The 23527-nt window shown below is 34.1% G+C and overlaps 1 protein-coding gene across 4 annotated transcripts in view; it reads left to right on the forward strand.

Annotated features, from left to right (window-relative positions):
- Positions 1 to 23527, forward strand: part of ADAMTS20 (ADAM metallopeptidase with thrombospondin type 1 motif 20) — a 149931-nt gene that overhangs the window by 119489 nt on the left and 6915 nt on the right. For all 4 annotated transcript variants that reach the window (XM_039882260.1, XM_039882259.1, XM_039882261.1 and 1 more), the window contains 8 exons: positions 4022 to 4195; positions 4273 to 4443; positions 5747 to 5947; positions 6659 to 6788; positions 7005 to 7096; positions 7184 to 7278; positions 7793 to 7926; positions 11300 to 11391. In XM_039882260.1, coding sequence (XP_039738194.1) covers positions 4022 to 4195; positions 4273 to 4443; positions 5747 to 5947; positions 6659 to 6788; positions 7005 to 7096; positions 7184 to 7278; positions 7793 to 7926; positions 11300 to 11391 — 1089 coding nt within the window. The remainder of the gene's footprint in view (positions 1 to 4021; positions 4196 to 4272; positions 4444 to 5746; positions 5948 to 6658; positions 6789 to 7004; positions 7097 to 7183; positions 7279 to 7792; positions 7927 to 11299; positions 11392 to 23527) is intronic.

Consider the following 23527-nt stretch of genomic DNA (forward strand, 5'->3'; position numbering starts at 1 on the left):
CCTTTCCCAAGGCACCTAATTTGATTTTTTTTTTAAAGTGAAACTATATGCTAAATGCTAGCATGTTTAAGTGATTTTATATTTCTGTAATTCCATATTTTCTGTATTTCCAAAACATATAAACATAAATCTATATTTCTATATTTTCAAAATTGTCTGATGTGTACATACATATTTATCCTGTATAACCTAAAAAGAAAGTAAATCTTAATTAAGTCCCCATAGCCCCTGACCAAAAACCCAGGTTAGGTGATATTTCTACCAGTGCAGGTAAGCAGAAGCCCAAAGACAAAGGAGGATGTATTTTTGCTCGCTCTGTGGCTGCTGGGTAGACTATGCTTCTCAATATTTTCTAGCTAGTGCCAGCAATTCTGGTTTTGCATTTCTATGTTGCCTGTTAACTCTCTTTATCTTTCTTGATGTTTAAGATGGTTTTTCTTTGAGTGGGCTGAGATAACTAACACTTTTTACTTTGAGACATATGTCAAAAACTTTCAAGACAGAAGTACTTGTAACACTGAGAGAAGTGAAAAAAAAATAGGAACAGGAAAGAAGCAGCAAGGGACAGTCACTTCCTGACCCTGTGTGACAGACTTTTGTATTCCTCGCAACAGTATGTACATTCATTCTGCAGATGAGGAAACTATCGCTTAGAGGTTAAATTATAGCTTGTGCAGGTCACAAGCCAGGAAGTGGTGGGGGCAAGCATTTACACACAAGCCTATTTGAGTTTGCCCTACTGTAGTTACCATCATAATTATTTCATTATTACCATTGTACATTAGTTCATCCTTTATTTCCTTAGCAACCTAATGCCCCTCTTACAAGGCCACCTAAAGTCAATTGCAGACTGTCATTACACTGTAGTAATTCATTCAGCACAAATGTAATTTTTTGCAGGCTTATTTATGTTTTAAAAAGGCTGTTGCATAAATATAAGATATATAGGAGTTACAGGTCATGAGAAAATAACTGAGGGTTTAGTTGATTACATTTTAATTATGATGTAGTTGCTTAAATCAGTAGCAATGTATTAAGCTACATTGATAGCGAAATAGTGTTCAAATCTTTGGCACTGACAGATCCTGGTTAGATTCTTGGAGCAGTACCTATTCTGGGACCCACGCCATAACAAAAGTATTGACAAATTACCAGATCCCCAGAGAAGCACAAGCAAATGGTGACAACTATTCTGGACTTCTTCCCTGTATTGTTTCAAGTCAGAGAAGCCCTGATTATTTGTGGTGTAATCTCAAAGAAATTTATTGTCTGGAAACTGGAAGGTCACTGGTTTTAAGTTTGATTCAGCAGCTCCACAGTATAAAGGAGCTGGGCTGGCATTTCTGTTATTCTGCTGGTGGGCTCCTAATGGTCATAAAATAGCTGCCACAGTTCCAGGCCTCACCTTCATGCTTTCTCACATAAAAGTAAGTATTTGTTCTTCGTTGGTAAGAAGAACAGATTCTGGACAGTGGATTAAAGATCAAAGAAGACTATTTCAGCTCAACATAAGTATTCGCTACCATTAACGTTATCCAAAAATGGAATAACTGCTTTCAGTACATAGTGAACACACTCAGACTGAGGCCATAAAGGTATGGGTGGGACTGAGGGTCATTTACTCACTATTACTGTAAAAGGGGTTTCAGAATGGAAGAGAAATTAGGATTAGATATCTAGAGTCTTTTCTAACTCAAAACTCTCTACTATGAATACTGCTGCTACGTTATTGATTCACTTGAAATAAACCATAGTTATAAATAATTGACTATAATAACATCGATACCTTAATTCATTAATTAGACATGATACATAATGCATCAAGAGAGAAGTCATCAGTATTTGCATTTTAAATAATTGTTTATTAGCAGGGTGAGTTGGCTTTGATGAACCTATTTTTGCAATGCATGTTCTAACATTTATCTATGCTCTACAATAGCAAAATTGACTATCATACCTGTGGATTGGCTAGAATTCGTCTTCTCCACTTTTAGTGCCAAGTCTTTAAAGTGTCAGTCTTTGCAGTGTTATAGTATATTTAAGTATAAATAGGATATTTGGCTGATTTTCCTGTCTGAATTAAATTATGCAGTGTTGGTGCATTCCAATTAGTGTGATTATAGCCTCACATTGCCTTCGCATTACTTACCTGGATTTATAAAAATAAAGTTTGATATGCTTATTAATATGTAGTTGTATAAAGCTATTCAATAAGGGTGTGTATTTGGGGGTTAGAGGTGTACCTTAGAAAGTATTTTTAGTAAGTCACTTAAGAGTAAGTGACTCTTAAGTGATCATATCTTCACAGCTTTCACAGGTGATCATATCTTCACAGCTTTCATGACCATAGGAGGAATGGGCTGGGCAAAGGTAATAGGTTCTGCTTTGGAAATGTTCAATTTGAGGTAATCATGTAGGAAACACATGAAAATTCTGGTAAGTGCATGAAAAATTCTTGTAAATATAGGAAAACATCAATGTATGACCAAGGCTAGAGAGAGCAGACTTAGAAATTATTGGTGCATAGAAGGAATTGCTCACAGAGAGCTCAGAGAGTATAAAGAGAAGCAAACAGAACTCTGAAATATGCTGACGTTTAAAGGCTGAACAGAAAAGATAGTTAAGAATTTCGAGAAAGTCCAATCTCAGAAGAGGAGAGCACTGGAAGCAAAGGACTTTCCATCACAGAATCCAGAATGGCTCTAGAGAAAGTGGTTAGTGGTGCTGAATGTGACTGTGAGATTAAGAAAATATTTGAAAAGTTTTTACTGAATTTGGCTGTTAGGGTTATTGATGACATAAGGCTAAGAAATACTTAATTCTCTGTTCAAATCTAAAATCACATCAGTTTACTCCTTTGTACTTTTATCTCTAAAAAACAAAAAAACAAAAATTTGTTTTCTTCCAAGCAGTTCATTTTGTTCTCTTTCGGGGAAGGGGCCTACAATAGTAGTTACCCATGGTCTCAGTGGGTTTTTCTAAATGCATGCTATGCTCAAAGGAGCAATAATCTATTACGGTTTATTGAATTATAGAAAATTGTATTGTCTGACAGAACTTCTTGCTAAACTGTGTTTTGTGAATTATTTCTTCTAGGAATTTATTTTTTAGATTTAAAGGCAGGAAGTTGTTCAAATGTAGTTTATATTTCTGAACTTATCCCTGGAAAATGTTTGCAGGAGCCTTATTTTGTAGGCTAAACATTTTCACAACAGGTTCAGATAAGCTAAATTACATACAGATATTTTAGTCTGTTTAATATTGTTCCCTGCACAAAGCACACGTTGTGCTGTTATTGTCTGAGTTATTGTAAAGGAGCTGTGTGCGTGTGTGCGTGTGTGTGTGTGTGTGTGTGTGTGCATGTGTGTAAAGACATTTAATGAGTTGGTACAATTCAACTGAGTAAACATAAAACAAAAGTCAATATAAGCTATGAAGATATGCATGATGTTCTTCATGGGTTAAAAAAAATAAAAATTATCTTTTAAGTCAGTTGCTGCTTATACACACAAGATAGAAAACTAAATTTTAAAGTGCCATTAGAGTAAAAATGCTGCAAAGGTCTGAGGATTTCAAATTGACCAGGTGAACAAAAACACAATCTTGGAAATTATTGTTTCTTTGAGAGGGATTATACGTACAGTGTAAAGATTTAAGTGATATTTAAGAGCAAAGTAGAATAGTTTTGTGTGGTAAGTATTAGAGGTATTTAGTACATTTCAGTCAGAAGAGTTTCTAGTGAAGATGGAGTATCTGGTATAACATGCCATAAAACCTACTGTAGCTTGCATAAGGCTTGAATAGGTATTGCAAAATAAAATCTATTTGTATATTTGTATAGACGCTTCACACCAGACAATCTTGAAAATACTTATTGTATATTTTCTATCTAATGCATGCTATCATACCAAGCTATGTTTAAAAGAAACAAAATATGTCAAAGCGCTGTTTTGCTATTTTTATGTAGTTTGATATTTAGTAGCTAATTATTTAAATCATTTGGGCTTTTTTTTTTTTGTAGTGCTCTGTGACTTGTGGTTCTGGTGTTCAGCAAAGGGATGTGTACTGTAGACTGAGAGGTGTCGGTCGGGTGACTGAAGAATTGTGTGATCAGTCTACCCGGCCTCACTTTCAGAGGCAATGCTGGCGTCAGGACTGCACACAGTACCAGTGGGTGGCAGGAGAGTGGCTGGATGTGAGTATTGGCAGGTAAACTTTCAAAGACACTGCATAAAGGCCCATGTGTTACTCATTTCATCATTGCATTTCTAGTGTTCAGCATCATGTAAGAAAAAAGAGACACATCGGCAAGTGAAGTGCGTTGATGCACAAAACGTTCAAATGAATGAAAGTTTCTGTGATCCTTCAACCAGACCTCTTTCAATCAAGAAGTGCAGGAACCCTCCATGCAAGTACATTGTGGTGACAGGAGACTCATCTCAGGTAAGGAAAAAATAGGAAGTTGATCATTTTTGCTCCTGAAAACAACAACTGAGTCTAAAATTTGACACAGTTGAAACCAGGTCTAAATTTGAATAAGGGGCAGATGATGGTATGCATGTCAATCTAAAGAGAAAACCACAGACAGTTGGATGGTGGAAATAGATTAATAACAACATGTAAAACTTGAATGCAGTTTTGAAATGTTAATTGGTGCCAACTGCGAGACCAACTACTAGGAACAGTTTGGCAAACTGGTTCTGCAGAATGGCTTGCTTTTTAAAAACAACTTTATTGAGATATAATTGACAAATAATAAGCTGCACACATTTAAAGTGTACAGTTTGATAAGTTTTGATGTATGGATATACCCATAAAGCTGTTAGCATATTCACAATAAAGAGCAATTCCTCCCAGCTCTCTCCCAATTCTTCCCCTCTCCCTTCTTCACCCTTCAGGTAACCTAACCTATTTTTTATTTTAGTGATATGTCACTATAGTAGTTTGCATTTTCTTGAGTTTTATATCAATGGAATCCTACAGTATGTACTATTTTTTGACTGATGTCTCATAAATATTTTGAGATTCAGTTAGGTTGTAGTATTATCAATAACTTATTTTAAGTCCACTAATCTTCTATGATGTCTGATTTGCCATTTTCCCCATCAAGGCTATTTTTCATCTCAGATGGTGTAATCATCTTTAGATGTTTGATTTCAGCTTTTTTAAAATATCTTTCATGTCTCTACTTAACTTTTTGAATAGAGTTATTAAGAATGTTTTAATGTCCTTCTTTGCTAATTCTAACATTTATATGTGTGCATTGACAATGTAGGGAATTTTCACAAGTTTATGTAACCATCGCCATGGTCTAATACTAAGACATTTTATCACCCAGAAAGAAATTTTATATCTATTAGTAGTCACTCCTCATCTCCTTCTTCCCCAAACCCCAAATAAACTCATGTCTAATTTCTGTCTCTATGGACATACCTATTCTGGACATTTCATGTAAATGGAATCATATAATTTGTGGTCTTTTATATCTGGCTTTTTTCACTTAGTAGGTGCTACAGATAGTCAATCTAGCTGAATTTGGACCCTTTCCATCTATTGGTATAACTGGGAAAGTTACCTAATGTCTCTGAACTTTTGTTTATTTACCTGTAAATGAGGCTAATAAATAGGGTTGCTGTGGGAATAATATTGCATAGTGTGTGTATATATTTGTATATATGTCCCTAGTGAATATTATGCCCTGGTCAAGTTTAAGGACATCTTCTCCTCCTTGTTATTATTTTTCCAGTGTGCAGGTAACTGTGGACTTAATTACCGACAAAGGATTACATATTGCATTGGGATCCAGTCTACTGAGAAATATAAACTCCATCAGCTTTGGCCTGTGGACTATCAAGAATGCCCTGTGCTGCCTTCCCCTCAGGTTTACAAGTGCAATTTGGAGAGCTGTTTGCATGCTGCCACTTGGAGAGTTGGAAAATGGAGCAAGGTCAGCATATAATTATGAATTTAAAACCTTCCGAATGAGACTTTCTAGGTGTGGAATGCCTAGTAATCTGCATATCTAACTAGATCTCAGAGTTGTTTCAATCCCCTATAGTCTAAAAACTGCTTTATCAGTTATTTGTATAAATATCTTTTTCTATGCTTGCTGTAACCTTCTTACAAGCAGAAACTATAATACTTATTTCTATTCCTCAGAGAGCCTTGCACAGTGGCTTGCATTTTGAGTAGATGCTTGAAAATATTTGTTGGTGAAGTGAAGGAGTAAATAAATCTAATATATGAGGAAAAAGTTATTTGTACTATATTCCATTTCCAGTTTAATTGATAGAAAGCAAGTAAATATTGCTTTGCAAACAGCATATAACAGTGAGAAAAACTCAGTAGTCTCAAACAACATTAATTAATTTTTATCAGGCATTTATAATATACTATTGATATAACTATACAAAATAAATGAAGGGACTAAGAAATCGTAGAAATAGTAGCTGAGAAATAGTCGATTCAGGCTAATGCCTAAGGATCACTCCCATCTGTGATGGTCCAGCCTCTAGAGTATATTTGTATCTTCAGTAGTTCTAGCCACTATTGATTTTCAGTTTCTTCCAAAAGAACCTAGTCTGAGAGGAGGAGTTATGGATTTACTGGCCTTATTATCCATTAAATACTTTAACTTCAAATTTTACTCTGTTAACAGTGCTCAGTGACATGTGGAGTTGGGATAATGGAGAGGAGAGTGGAATGCATGGCTGAAAATGATTGGTCCAGTGACTTATGTTTAAAGCGTTTAAAGCCAGATGCTCAAAAGAAATGTTATGTCAGTGATTGTAAGTAATATAGACTTCAAAAATCTACCCAGTACCTATGTGGCCCTAAGAAGTTTTAATTAAAATTTGAAAATAAATATTTGTAGTAGCCATATGCTCCACAAATTGAAATGTCTATTTTTGCAGAGTATAATAATATTCGTATGATTGAGTTAAATTCATGCTGTGTTTGTAATTTGTTCATTGTTGATAAGTTGTATTTACTTGTCCTTGAAGGTAAAACATTTACCAGCTGCAAAGAAATCCAAGAGAAAAACATTACCAAGGATGGTGACTATTACCTTAACATTAAGGGAAGAATGATAAAGGTATTATGAGAACAGTTCCTATTTGATTTCAACATTGACCATTGGCTTTGGAAAAAGCATTTTTAAATGTTTGCATTTTTCTTTTAGATCTATTGTTCAGGGATGCATTTAGAGAACCCCAAGGAATATATATCATTGGTCAAAGGTGAAGAAGACAACTTTTCTGAAGTGTATGGTTTTAGGTATGAGATGTGTTTTGGCTTACCAGTGCATTTTTATGGTTCTTCAAGAAAACAGAAGTTCTGGCATTCAGAGTGATATCTGAATAGCTTGCAAGTGGGACAAGTAATTTAGAAGCAGGTCGACATATGAGCACCGAATTTAGATTTTGTCCAGGCCTGTTCAACAATAAAGACTTGAATGTTACCACGTACTCACAGAGAGAGAAAGAAGGATACTGTGGATGGGCAGTGGGAGTACAGAGAAGGGGTGAATTTAAGACTTATGTGTATTTTCATAGAAATCATAGTAATTCCAATAACAAAAGCTAGAACTACAGATTATTTTTTCATAAACTGGTCTCGAATCTTCCATTGATAATTTCAGCTTAAACTCAGTGCTTTTTACTTTTTTTCTCATTTAACTGTGGACACTGCCATCCTGAAGAGTGTATCTTTTACCTTCTCACTTCCAAAGTTTACCGTTTATGGGCTAATAACTGTATCTAACAATAAAAATATTCTAATGTTGTTACAGACTACAAAATCCATATGAATGTCCTTTTAATGGAAGTAGGAGGCAAGACTGTGAATGTAAAAATGATTACCTGGCTGCTGGACACACTGTTTTCAGCAAAATAAGAATTGATCTCACTTCTATGCAAATTAAAAGTAAGTGCTGAATCTCTGTTTATAAAATGAAAAGCCTCTATCTGCTAAGGAAACTCTAACAATATGCTGGTATAATGTAATAGCTAGGGTATAGCAAAGGGTCTAGCACTGTGCAATAGTTACTTAAGTTGCTAGCTATATACTTTCTCTGCAATGACATGGACCATGGGGACCCTTAATAAAAAATGTAGTGGTAATGACAGTGATAAGCTTTTGCCATAAATTGTAGTCTCAGTTGATCTTTTTAACTATTGAAGGCAGAATTGCATCACACTGTTGCAAGTGATGAAATTAAGACACACTTATAAAAGTTAAGTGTTTTGTTACAGTTTGTAAGTGGCATTGTGGGGAGAGAAAGTCCCACCCACAGATCCCAGACTATGAACCTGCTGCCTATGTAGGAAGCAATTTATAATACAGTCGAGTCAAAACATACTTATGAAACCTAATATGCACTAAGCAACTTGTCATCCTGGAAGTTACATATCTACATGAAAAGGTAAAGAAGTTTATTTCAGAAGTAGAAACTCTAAATCCCAATTGACTCACCAGTGCTTAATGCAGTGCATAAACCATAAAAAGAAACAAAAATAGTTTGTTGAGACAATGAATGATAAATACATAATCTCTAAATCAGTCATATGATAATGAAGTATTATTGTTAGTAATAATGGCTACCATTTACTGAGTACCCACCATTACTGTAGCAGGCAAGCATTATACTATTGTGGTTATGATTATGAACTCTGGAGTTAGACTGGGTGTAAATTCTCTGCATCCATTTACCACTTATGTGACTGTGGACATATCTCTTTAAGCCTAAATTACCTCACTACCTCATGTGCTACCATTTTGGTCCAAGTCCAAATCATTTTTTCACCATTTTATTATGCCTACTGACTAGTATTCCTATTTACTCTGGTGGCATTCAAGTTCCATTTCACCTTTCTACCTCCTCTTGACCTAGATTCTCTTCTCCACAGAGAAGCCAGAGTGATCTCATGAAAACACAATCATTCCATGTCTTATACATCATCTCATTTCATCTTTTTAATAACCTCAAATTCTGCTCATAACTCTCCAAACATTTCCCATCTACTCTTAGTAAAATCAAGATTCCTGTCAATGGTCAACGAAACTCAACATGGCCTCCCATCTCCATTACCTCTCCCTCATTACGCCTTCCCTCTATACTCCCTGCCATGCACACTCTGTTCCAGACACACTTGTCCTTTTGCTATTCCTTGACTACATCAAGCATGCCCCCACCTTAAGGCTTTTGCACTTTCTGTTCTATTTGCCTGGAACTATTTTTTCAGTTATGTGTAGGGTTTACTCCTTAATTTCTTTTGGATCTTTGCTTAAATTCACTTTCTCAATGAGTCCATCCTAGACTATTCTCCACTCTTAAAGTTCCTTTCTCCCCATCCTTTTCCTGCTTTATTTCTTTTCTATAGCAATTATCTCTCCCAATATACTATTTATTTCTCTCTGGAAATACTCAGGTTCCATCATCCCCTGTTTCATCCACTGTTCTGTTCTTAACAGTATTTAGAATAATGCTCAATACACAATAGGTTCTAAATAAGTATTCGTTGAATAAAAGTCTTCAACTTTCCTTAAGAAGCTGTCTTGAGTAAATCTTGAAGCTAAATTTGAATTAATCAAAGTGGGGAAATGGAATTTCAGGAGCTGGGGACAGTATGAACAAAAAGCATGAAAAAGTGAAGCATTTTAGTTCCATCAGAGAATAAAACGTTCAGTTCTGTCTAAGCATTAATCAAATGGAGATTGGGTGAAGGCAGCTTGTTAGAGAAGTTCTCAGGAAGCAGATCATGAAGTACAATGTATATTAAACTACACAATTGAACTTATAAGCTATGGGAACTATTAACAGCAAAAATATAGATAGGAGAGGAAACAGACTCGGAGGGAAAACAAATCATATCTGTGAAGATAATTGGGAAGCTAATGTAATAATTCAGATAGAAAGTGATGAAGGCCTAAATTAAGGACATGGTTCAGAACAGAGGGCCTTTGAGAAATATAGCCACAGGATTTTCTAACAAGGAATATAAGGACTTGTGACATGAAATATTTAGATAGATTTCCAAAGTAGACAAGTATATGGTGATATAGTCCAGTGAAATGAGAAATACAGCAAGGTGAGTAAGTTTAGAGAAAAAGATAATGCATTTGCTTTGGATATGTTAAGTAACGGCTATCTGTGGGTCATTCAGGAAATGATGGAAGAGGTACTAGCAAAATATGATTTGAAAATCGTTTGCTCTGCCCCAGCCTAACCCATAAGTGCTATGCATAAGCAGTGGTGTGTGGATAACATCCAGCCCTTAACAACCTAGAAAAAGTCTTATTTACAGTATTCACCAACTTCCATGATGTATATATTCCCACCACGGCCAATTTTAAGCTACCAACGCGAGGTACACAGAGTTGGGAAGAGACCCATACAATTAGTTTTCATGATTTGGTACAAGCTGACTCTGGCACACCATGAAAGGCCTTCTTGTTTTTGAAACTGCCCTTGGAGAGATGATAAACATTTCTAGAAAAGCTACCTTTGGGGATTGCCTCTAAGGGACTGGTGTTGTAATGGTAGCATGCAGTGATCTTGAAGTCCTTTTGAAAAGTGAGGAGATTTGAAAAACATTAGTGGAGGTGAGTGCCACTAACTGAATGACCATTGGTTGAGATATTATGTGATTCAGGCATGAAGAAGTGATTGGACAAGCTGATTTTAGGGTTCTTTCCACCTGTTTTTGATCCAAATGACTCTATTTTCAATAGTTCATATAGACTCCCCAGCATTATTGCCAATCAGGAAATTTTGTTAACATTAGCAAAAGTAAGATCGACAAGAATAAAATAATATAATGCAATAATAAAGAAAATAGTATATTTTTTAACTGGGAGTTTTGGAATTGTTTAAATGAATATATATGTGTGTGTGTGTGTGTGTGTGTGTGTATTCTATAAGCACTCATATGTTGCTTTATCATAATTTACCTTTAATGTTTTCTATAATTTTGCTCCTTACCCCACTTTATCTATTTTAGATATTCACTATGATATAAAATATAATAAAATACTTATTTAGTTTTTAAAACTTGTGGCTTAGTTACAGATTTGCGTGCCATTATTAGGGCAATTTATGAGATGAACATTTTTGTGTTAAAAAAATTATCGAGAGCCTGATCTATGTTATGTACTATAATTATGTAGCATTTCTGCTTTAAAAAATTTGAATCATGTAAATATATTTAAGAATATAATATGAAGACTGTGATTTGCAATGATGATCAGAAAACATAAAATGTCTCAATGCTAAAGAGTTTCATTTATTATCTTCTAGCTACAGACCTTCTTTTTGCTAAGACAATATTTGGAAAAGCAGTTCCATTTGCCACAGCTGGAGATTGCTATAGTGCTGCCAGATGCCCACAGGTATTTCATATTTCTTTGATTATTTTACTCTTATTATGAAAAATAGTCAAGACTGTTTTTCTTCATTTTCTTGACCAGAATACTACAAGAAACATAAGTAAATAGAAAATGCAAACTTTCTACATGAACTTTATTTCAAAGGTTACAGATAAACTTCGGAGGAAATGTATTTTTGCCAATATTGGGTTTGTTTGAAAGGTGTAACAAGAATTTTAATTTGTTCAGAGATCCTATTTGTCCTTCCATGATGCTTTACTATTTTTAGTTTTTGCACTTGGTCTATGAAAATGAATGGATATATATTATAATGAATAGATCACAAGCATGTGACTTTCTACACTGCTGCTAACATCAGTTATATTAATGAGCTGGGTCTGTAATTTTTCCAGAATAACTTTATTATCTGTGAAATAGTACATTTCTATGTCTTTATTCTTGTTTTAGTCCTTTGTTTCCAGAGTTCTCTTCACACACCCTTTACATTATCTGTGATTACCAGAAAAAGTGTGCTTCCTAGAATAAATGTATCCCATTTTAAAAAAGGGATTTTCTAAGTCCATGTGAACAGCATTTTTATGATTAGTTGGAGAGATGTAAGTTAGATGAAGATAGCATTGCTAGGTAGATTCTTAAATAACTGAAAAACCATGCACAAGAGGTAGTAATTATATTATTGATATCATTTTGAAGAAAAGTAGCTAAATGGTTTGCCATAGCCTTCTGTTTTCAGAATTTCCCATTCACAGTTTTCATCATATGACCCAGAAGGTGTTTATGTTAGAAAGAAGGGCACTTTCTATATTAGAAGAGGAGACTTAAAGAAAATGAAATGATTCTAGAACTATGGGCTGAAAAAATAAGGAAAATTTATTGGAACAAATATATTAATCTTAGGTCCATAAATATAAATAGAACCCGACCATGTAACATGAAAGAGACTTAGGTGTTTTGTTTAAGAACCATGAGTTCATTCTGACTCATGTAAAACACGATATAATTTTTAAACTTAAATAATCATAAGGTACCAAACACAAAGTAAGCTTAAAAGGTTTATTTGTACTTGACACTGGAATATTACATTTATTCTTAAATTTCTGTTGGGAAAAATAAAATTTTAATTTATCTAGGAGTAGGAGGTGACATCCAGCACAATAAAAGGAGAGTTTAAATCATGTCACATACGGGAAAATGAAGAAGGTGGCTAGAAAAGGAAGAGGAGGTTATGATAACTATCTTTAAATAATTAAAGAGCACCTTGAAAGAAAGTGAGGTCAGTGAGTGTTACTCCAGGAGGCATAAAAAGACAGCAGATTCCGTCTCACAATATAGAAGGTTTTTGACAGGGAGGGTTGTCCAGTGAAGAGACCTCCTGCCAAAACTTAGACCTAAATAAATCACTAAATTTTGCCTACATTTTTATAAATTGATATTGTATCCTATGGCCTTGCTGAACTCATTTATCATTTGTAATAGTTTTTTATTGGATTCCTTAGGATTTTCTATATATATGGTGATATTATCTACGAATGAAGATAGTTTTACTTCTTCCTTTGCAATCCAGATGCCTTTTATGTCTTTGTCTTGCTTCATTGCCCTAGCTAAAACTTCCAGTATGGTGTGGAATAGAAGTGATAAGAGTGGACATCTTTGTCTTGTTTCTGATTTTAGCATTTAGTCTTTCATCATTAAATTTGTTAGCTGAGAGTGTTTTGTTGATGTCTTTGATCAGGTAGAGGAAATGCCTTTCTATTTATAATTTAAGTGGTTTTATCATGAAAGGAGTGTTTGATTTGGTCAAATGCTTCTTCTGTATCTATTAAGATGATCCTTTGATTCTTGTCTGTTCCTGTAGTAATATGGTGTATCACACTGATTGTTTTTTATATTTTGAAGCAACTTTGTGTTCCTGGCAAAAAATCTCATGGTCACAGGGTACAATTCTTTTTATGTTTTGCTATATTTAGTTTGCTTTGTTGAGAATTTTTCATCTATGTTCATAAGAGATATTGATCTACCATTTTCTTTTCCTGTGATGTCCTTTTCTACTTTTGGTATCAGAGAAATACTGGCCTCATAGAATGAACTGGAAAGTGTTTCTTCCTCTCCTACTTTTTTTGAAGAGATTGTGAAGAATAAATTCTTTAAATGTTTGGTAGGGTCATAGCAAAGCCATCTAAGCCTGGGGTTTTCTTTTCTTTTTTATTATGGTAACATTGATTTAAAAAATCCAATAAGTTTCAAGTATACAATTAACAGTAAGTCATATATGTATTGCATTGTGTGTTCACCGCCCATTGTTAGATTTCTTTCTGTCCCCACATATTTGATCCCTTTTTCCCCTCCCCGCTGGTAACCACTAGTCTATTGTCCATGTCCAAGAGTCTGTTTGTCATGTTTGTTGCTTTTTGATTTATATCCCACATATGAGTGATATCATGTGGTTTTCAACTTTTTCTGTCTGGCTTATTTCACTTAGCATGATTATCTCAAGATCCATCCATGTTGTAGCAAATGGCAGTATTTCATCTCTTTTTTAGTTGAATAATATTCCATTGTACATATGTACCACATCTACTTTATCCAGTCATCTATTGTAGCATGTCCATGTCCTGGCCACTGTGCATAATGCTCCAATGAACATTGGTGTACATATATCTTTTCGGATAAATATTTTCAAGTCTTTGGGGTAAATACTCAGTAGAGGGAGTGCTGGATCATATGGTAGATCAATTCTTAGTTTTCTGAGAAACCTCCATACTGTTTTCCATAGTAGTTGCTCCAATTTGCAGTTCCACCAGCAGTGTATGAGGGTTCTTTTTTCTCCACATCCTCTCCAACACTTGTTGTTACTTGTCCTGTTGACAACAGCCATTCTAACAGGTGTTAGATGGTATCTCATCGTGCTTTTGATTTGTGTCTCGCTAATAGCTAGTGAAGCTCAGCATCCTTTCATATGTTTGTTGGCCATTTGTATGTCTTCTTGGGAGAAGTATCTGTTCAGGTCTTCTGACCATTTTTTAATTGGGTTTTTTTTTTTCTTATTGACTTGTCTGAGTTCTTTATATATTTTGGATATTAGGCCCTTATGGGAGGCATTGCTTACAAATATATTTTCCCATTCAGATGGTTGTCTCTACCTTGTTGACAGTTCTTTTGCTGCACCCAAGCTTCTTAGGTTAAAATAGTCCCATTAATTTGTTTTTTGAGCCTAGGATTTTCTTTGTAAAAGTTGTTTTAATTAGTAATTCAATTTCTTTATTTATCGTAGATCTATACAGACTTTTTAGTTCTCCTTGAGTCCCTTTTGGTAGTTTGTCTTTTTAGGAATTTTTCCATTTTATGAAATTTATCTAATTAGTTGGCATGTAATTGTTCATATTATTTCATTTATGATCTTTTATATTCTTATAATATTGAGTCATGTTCTCTCACTCCTTAGTAATTTGAGTCTCCTCTTTTTTCTTGGTTTGTCAATTTTGTTGTTCTTTTAAAAAAACCAACTTTTGGTTTCATTGAATTTATTTTCTATTCTTTATTTCTATTTTCTCTTCATCGTTTCCATGCTCTCATTTTTTTCCTTCTGGTTGCTTTAGATTTAATTTCCTCTTCTTCTCTCAGTGTCTTTAGGTGAAATGTTAGGTTGTCGATAATGAGATCGTTTTTCTCTTTTAATATAGGCTTTTACAGCTACATATTTCCCTTGAAGCACTACTTTTGCTGCCTTCCTGAAGTTTTGATATGTTCCGCATTTATTTTCATTCATCTTATGTTTTTTTTTTTTTTTTTTGACCCATTGGTCATTTGAGAGTGTGGTGTTTAATTCATATTTTGTGAATTTCCCCTATTTCCTTCTGTTATTGATTTTTACTTACATTCCACAGTGGTTGGAACACACTTTGTATTATTTAATCCTTTTAGATCTATTGAGGCTTGTTTTATGGCATAGCATATGGCTATCCTGGACAATGTTCAGTGTGTGCTTGGAAAGAATGTATATTCTGTTGTTGGGCGAAGTCTGTCAGGGCTAGTTGTTTTAAAGCATTGTTTAACTCTTCTATTTCCTTGTGGATCTTCTTCCTAGTTGTTCTATATACTGGAACTTTGCAACTATTATTTTTGAATTGTCTGTTTCTCACTTTGACCTTATAGTTTCATTTACATTGTATTTGATTCATTTACTTTGGGATTTTGTTGTACATGATTTCATGTTTACAATTGTCATCATTTCCTGATGTTTTCTCTTTTATCATTATTAAATCGAAAATTTATCTTATGGCCACTCAGCTTGCTTATAGGACATGGTTTATATGTTTTCATCTCATTTACTTTTAACACATTTATATCTTTGGATAAGACTTGTTTATATCTTTGTCTCCTACAGTAAGAACTTTATTGGATCTCTGCCTTTTGATTGCATTGTTTAATGTCATTATTGATATGTCTGGATTTATATTTGCCATTTTACTTTTTGTTTTCTATATGCCTTTTGTTGTTTTTGTTCCTCTATTTCTTCTTAACCACTTTCTTTTTTATTCAGTGAATGTTTTCTAGTGCAACATTTTAATTTCTTTAATAATTTTAATTTTTATTTTCTGAATTGCTTTGCTAATGGTTGCTCGAGGGCTTACAATATACATCTGAACTTACCAGAATCTACTTCAGATTTATCCTACTTAATTTTAGTGAAATATAGAAACATTAGTCCTATACATGCTCTATTTCCTCTTCTCTTTTTTTGGTGTTAAATTTGTTAAACATGTACTATTTACATATGTAACAAACCCACAATACATTTTTATAATATTACTTTATATATAATTTTATGTCTTTTAGTCAATGAGAAGAAATGAGAGAAATTATATATCCATAGTTTTTAATTTTTCAAATAAGCTTTTTTTTTTTTTTACAATTTATTTATTATTATGGTGACATTGGTTAATGAAATCCAGTAAGTTTCAGGTGTACAATTCAACAGAAAGGCATGTATATATTGCATTGTGTGTTCACTGCCCACAGTTAATTTCTTTCTCTCACCACATATTTGACTCTTTTACCCCACCTTCTTCCCTTTTTCCCCTCATTTCCTCCCCTCTACAATAGACCACTAGTCTATTGTTCATGTCCATGAGTCTCTGTTTGTCCTGTTCGTTTGTTGTTTTTAGGTTTATATCCTACATATAAGTGATATCATGTGGTTTTCAACTTTTTCTGTCTGATTTCACTTAGCAAGATTATTTCAAGGTCCATCCATGTTGTCTCAAACCATAGTTTTTTATGAACGTTTTTATTTATCATTTCTGGTTCTCTTCATTTTTTTCTGTGTATTTGGTATCAGCTGGTGTCATTTTCTTACTCTAAACAGCTTTGTTTCTACCTGCTTTATTTGTGCTAATATGATCAAATATATTACATTTCTATATATTACAGGTCAATAATATATGTATATACACACACACACACACATGCATATATATGGGTTTATATAATTGCTTTTTAAATCAGTTAAGAGAAGAAAAGAAATATGCAATTATAGCATCTTTTATAATTACCTTTATCAGTACTCTTTGGTTGTTTTGTGTTGGTTTGTATTAATGTGTCATGTCACTTGATTACAGTCTGAAAAACTTCCTTTAGTATGTCTTTTAAGACAGGCCTGCTTGTAACAAAACTTCTGTTTTGTTTATCTAGGAATGTCTTTATTTTGCCTTCTTTCCTGAAAGATTGATTTTCTTGTTACAAAATTCTTGATTTATAGTTCTCACTTTTTAGCACTTTAAATACGTCATTCCACTGTCCTCTGGCTTCTAGATAAACAATAGAAGTTAGCTATTTATCTTATTGGGATCCCCCTGTATGTGATCACCTTTCTCTTGAGGCTTACAGATTTTCTTTCTTTCTACATTTTTACTGTGACATATTTGGATGTCAATCTCTTTGTATTTACCCACGTTGGAGTCTTGAACTTCTTGAATGTGTAGATTAATGCATTCACAAAATTCAGAAAGTTTTCAACCACTTTTTCTTCAAATATATTCTTTCTTCTTTTCTCCCTCCTCTCAGTACTCCCATTATGCATACATTGGTGCACTTAATAGTGTCCCTTTGTTTCTCTGAGTCTGTTAATTTTTCTTCATTCTTTTTTCTCTCTGTTCAGAGTGTATCATCACTATTGATGTATTTTCATATTTGCTGATTCTTCTGCTAACTCCAATCTACTGTTTGAGTCCCTCTAGTGAATTTTTTATTTTGGTTATGGTACTTTTAAACACCAGAATTGTCCTTTGACTTCTTGTAAATATATGTCTGTCTCTTCACTGATATTTTTTATTGGATGAGACACTATCATACCTTCCTTTACTTTTTTCTTTACTTCTTTGAACATATTTATAGTAGCTGTTTGAAGTCTTTTTTGCTCAGTCTGGCATCCAGAACTTCTCTAAGGAAGTTTCTGTTGCCTTTTACTCCCTGTATATGAGTCGTCCTTTCCAGTTTTTTTTTTTTTGCATGTCTTATAATTTTTTGTTGAAAACTGGACATTTTAGATAATGTATTTTAGCAACTATGGATACCAAATCTCCCTTCTCCTCTAGAACTTGTTGTTTGCTTGCTTACTTGTTTAGTTCCTTGAATGGATTATTTCACTGACATCTATTCGCCTTGTAGTGTGCAGTTTTTGATGTCACTTCCCTGGGGGTACAGCCTCGGACATGTACGCAGTCACCATGATTCTCCTGAATGACATTTTATTTAGCTGGGCTTTCTGATTTTCCCTTTCCCTGACTCCCTGTTAAGTTTCAAGCTGGTCTGCCTCTACTGGTATTGTACTTAACTCTCAATCTCCACTAATTGCTAGATGATTGCTCTATTCTTTCAATAACATCCTCTAGGCATAAATTACCCTATGGTCTGATCCAATTAAATTCGGGCCACTTGACCAGGGTAATCATATCAGTCAGTCTTTGAGGTCAGGTCAGACCTCAATAGGCTCCCTTCTTAACTGTCCCTTTCCCTGTGTCTCTCTGTAAACTTCAATTTGATCTACGATTTTGCTTGTTGCTCTCATCAAACTACCACCAGCCTCCTCTTAGTTGCACACCAGATTTTGAAAAATCTTTTTTTCAAAAGCATCTTTAGGCTTGAATTTCCCCATGCTCTATCCCAAATAAGCACAGTTCCCTTAGGAAAAGCTATGGTATTTTCTGTTCTTACAACTTGATTCTTCAAGGAAGAATCTTTGTACCAAGTCTGTGGATTTAAGGGTAGGGCCCACTTCTCAGAGTAATACTTCCATTCTGTAAGCGGGATACTAGCTCATGGCACTAGCCCCTGGCCTTCTTGGCTTGCCCTTCTCTGCATGGAACCTCTTCCTTGCCAGTGAATTTGAGTGGGGATGACTCAGGCCTGCCATGCCTGGGGTAGATTTTCTGTTCTATGAGTAAGGATTGAGTGGCAGAAGGGAGCCTCAGACTCACAGCCACTCTTGCATATAATAGAGCTTCTGGAGCACGGATGTGGGTGAGATGAGAAGTGCTGCTGGATTGCTTCTCCCAGAGAGAAAACTTAGCTTTAACAGGGAGCTGTGGGAAATAAAGTCCTGTGTTCTTAGATGTACCCATCAAGAGTATAGCGATCATCTTCCTGAGGTAGAGGGGAGGATAGAATAGATTGTGGTTCAAATGTCACAGATACTCACTGTCCTTACCTAGAGTTCATAGTTTTTCTTGCATAAATTTCTCCATTCGTTGTATAGCCTTAGGATAATTTCCAGAGACTTTAAATAATTGCTGCATCTTCTAATTCTTACAAATTATGTTTGCTTTGCTGGCGAGAAAATCCACAGGGTTCCTCAAACTGCATTCTAGCAGTGCCTCCTTCTCAGCTCTATTTTTAAACATAGATAACTTTGCAGAGGAATCTCATTCAATCTTTGAGGAGAGTTAACTCTAGTCATGTCAATTTTTGTCCCCCTCCCCCCAACACACACCACTTTAGTCATATTGGTCTACCAGATGATTAGTCTATCTTCCAGTTAGTGACTCTGTAACTACATCTTCTATTCGGTTTCCTTCCTAGGACTGTTCTTCACCTTCTGAATTCTTATACTGCCTCTTTGAACACCTGTTTTAAAACTTAGCATCTAAACAATTTTTCCCTCACGTGTGGGTTTTTTTTTTAATAACAATTTTATTTTGACCCTCTTAAATGGAGATTATTCATTCTTCAATGACCAACCCCTGTCAAGACTAGGTCAACTTTGTCCAACAACCCATCCTTCTAATTTATGTTTTCTGGTCATTTACTTGATGTGATCAAAGAGAAGTAAATTGAGAATGCCACCAAGATGCCATTACTTTGGAAAGGTCACCAAGTTCTGAGCATCTGCTCCTTTTCATTATATGCTGAATTGAGTAAGTTCTGGTCAATGAGACATCAACAATATTCACAGAAGACTGACATGTCAGTAAATTATATAACTGTCAAGTGGAATCAAAACTACTTTTTATCTCATTAGTGAACTTTCCTTATAGGAAATATCTTAAAGCTAATTATTATAAACATAAATTTCTCAATGAACATGGAATCTAAGAGGTGTTAGCACCATCGTTTTTAAATAAGACAAGCTATTTTCATTAATTTCTAACTTCTTTTCTTCAACTTTATGTAACATCATCTTCCTCCCTACAATATCTTAAGAAAGTTATGTAGTTGTAAACTGCATACTCCCAGTTTATAGTTGGAGAAGCAGACTCTCCATGTTAGCCTGTCCAAGATCTTTGAGAAAGTCAGAGGCAGAACCAGTATAGTAGGAAAATGCTCCTCTGTTCATCAAGGTAGGAGCTTCCTTCACATAGTTCTCTAGGCATTTGTGGAATACAAAGCTCTATTTCCAAAATTAGATGTTATCGGGCATAGGTATATGCTGCCAAAAGGAGCTATGCTTATCTTTATTCAGTCTGTAGTCAACTGCCTGAGGTTACTGTTACTAAAAATACACACTACCCTGTATTCTTGGATTTTCTGTCAAATATATAAACCAGATTTTGTGTTAAGTTACACAACATTTGCATGAATACTCTCCAGATGTTTGATGTCACAGAAAGAACTTATTCTGTTGTTTGGGATTCATCAAAGCCACATCCTCTGTGTTTGCATATGACAGGGCACCCTGGGACATGAACCCTAGAAAGAGAATGGATACATATGGCACTCTTTAGGGAAAATAAACTTTGCCACATTGCAACATAAGATGAGGTTAAGGAGTGTGATATGACTTTAGAATACATACATCAAAAGTGAAGTAAAATGTTTGGTACTTTTTACAGAGCCACAAATTTTAAAGTGTATCTCTTTTGCTATTTTGTAATTAACATCGATTACATAATAGCAAGAGAAATAAACACATTTAGCCAATGCCAGTGGATCATGGCCAACATTCAGAGTATTCAAAGCCAGTTAAGTATTTTGAACATCTATTCTTTATTATCAGGATGTGGAGTTTTACACACACACACACACACACACACATACACATTCTATCTGTATCCATAAGATCTTCTCTTTTGATATATTGTTTAGATCATTTTTGCTCACTTGCTCTGTCTAGTTACTAAAAGTGATATTGAAATTTCCTGTTAGGGTGTTTCTATGTCTTCTTGTATTTCCTGTAGTTTTTGCTTCATAAAAGTTGTTGTGTTATTTGATGCATAATATTCTTGTATTATGTCTTCATTGTATATTATGGTTTTGAGCACTTTTTTGTCATATTTTCCTGAGACTTGAATTCTTTGTTCTTTATCTGGATTGCTATCCTTACTCTCTTTTTAAGGCCATTTGCCTGGTATATGTTTTGCACATCCTTTTAATTTTAGCCTTTATGAATTTAAGTGTGTCTCTAATACATAGCATGTAGTCAGGTTTTGTTTGCAAGCCAATTAGAAAATATTTCTCCTTAAAAAGACATCTATTCACATTTAAAAAAATTTAAAATAACATACAGTAAAATGGCCTTTTTTGGTATACAATTTTAACATGTGGACAGATGTATGTTACCATCACCATAATCAGAATATAGAACAGTGCCCTCACGTTCCCTGCATGAATTTAATTCCTCCCTCATACCTAACTCCTGGTAAACACTGCTGCTCTCTTTTGCTATAGTTTCACCTTTTCTGAAATATCATACAAATGACGACATACATTATGTAACCTTTTGGGATTGGCTTCCTTCACTCAATGTAATGCCTTTGAGATCCATCTGTGTTGTTGCATGTATCAATAATTTGTTCTTTTTTATTGCTGAGACTTATTCCATCACATGGATGTTATAAAGTTGTCCTACAGTTTGTCCATTTATCTGTTGGAAGAAAATGAGTTGTTCGGAGATTATAAATAGAGCTTGTATGCACATATGTGTACAGGTTTTTGTGTGCACATACATTTTTATTTCTCTAGGATAAATATGAGTGGATTGCAGGGTCATGTGGTATGAGTGTGTTTAACTTTATAAGAAACTGTAAAACTGTTTTATAGAGTAGCTATGCCATTTTGTATTTCTACCAGCAAAGATTAAAGTTCTAATTGCTTCGTTTCCTTATCACCACTTAGTATTGACAAGTTTGTCTGTTTCCACATCTGCAGTGTTATCTCATTGCAGTTTTAATTTGTATTTCACTAATGTTAAGAATCTTTCATTTGCCATCTCTATATCCTCCTTGGTGAAGTGCGTATTCACATCTTTTGCCCATTTTAAAAACTGGGCCCTTTCCTTACTGTTTAGTGTTGAGAAGTTTTTGTAATTCTGAATGCAAGTCATTTGTTGAATATGATATTTGCAAATATTTTCTCCTGGTCTGAATTTTTTATTTCTCTTAAGTGTCTTTCACAGAGCAAAAATTTTAAATTTTAATGTCAAATGTATTATATTTTTCTTTGAGTTGTCTAATTAGTCATATTTAAGAATCTTTGACTAACTCAGAGTTACAAAGATTTTGTGTTTTCTTCAAAAACTTTGTTTTGTTTTTACATCTAGACGTATGATTTATTTTGAATTTTGTATGAAGTTTGAGGGTTTTTGCAGATAGACATAGAAGTCCTAACATTATTCATTGAAAAGTATATTTTCTCTACTGAATTGCCTTTCCATCTTTGTCAAAAATCAATTGGACATATATATTGGATATATTTATGAACTCTATTCTGTTATATTGATCTACATGTCTCTTTCCTCACCAACACAACACTGTCTTTGGTATAATACCTTTATAATGAGTGTTAAAATAAAATAGTATGGTTCTTTCAACTTTATTTTTTTTCCAATCTATGTAACTATCTTTTTAAATTTTAAAATCAGTTTTCTACATTAGATATATAGATCTAGATCCTGTTCATAATAAAATATGTATAACACATTTTACAATTATAAAACACAATGATGTAATGAGCACAAATGAACCAACCAGTCCATTAAAGAACCGGAATATTAAAAGTAGCATCTACCTCTGTTTCTTTTCTATTTTATATCCAGAACTACTTTTTTTTTTTTTTATGCAGCTAATTACTCAAGGACAGATACTCTACTTTCTTGAATTCCTGGGTCTTTTGAATCACCTTACCTTCTACTTGTGAATTGACTATTAGAATTTTACTTTATTTAATTTTTAAATTTTTATTTTTTTCAATTACAGTTGATATACAACATTAGTTTCAGGTATACAACATAGTGATCAGACATTTATATCTTACAATGTGACACCAGACCTAGTTGTTACACTGTTACTATTTTTCCTGTGCTGTACTTTACATCCCCATGACTATTTTTAGAATTGGAAATTTTTACTTCTTAATCCTTTAATCCATCCCTCCAACTCCCCCACTCCCATCTGGCAACCATCAATTTGTTCTATGAGTTTGTTCGTTCATTTGTTTTTTAAATTCCACGTATAACTAAAGTCTAATGGTGTTTGTCTGACTTATTCCACTTAGAATACTCTCTAGTTCCATCCATATTTTCACAAATGGCAAGATTTCCTTTATTGTGGCTGAGTAATATTCCATTGTACATACGTACCTCATCTTTATCCTATTTACTCTATTTATGGATGCTTAGGTTGCTTCCATATTTTGGCTATTGTAAATA

Source organism: Pteropus medius, unplaced genomic scaffold (genome assembly GCF_902729225.1).
Source record: "Pteropus medius unplaced genomic scaffold, Ma_sr-lr_union100, whole genome shotgun sequence".
Lineage (NCBI taxonomy): Eukaryota > Metazoa > Chordata > Mammalia > Chiroptera > Pteropodidae > Pteropus > Pteropus medius.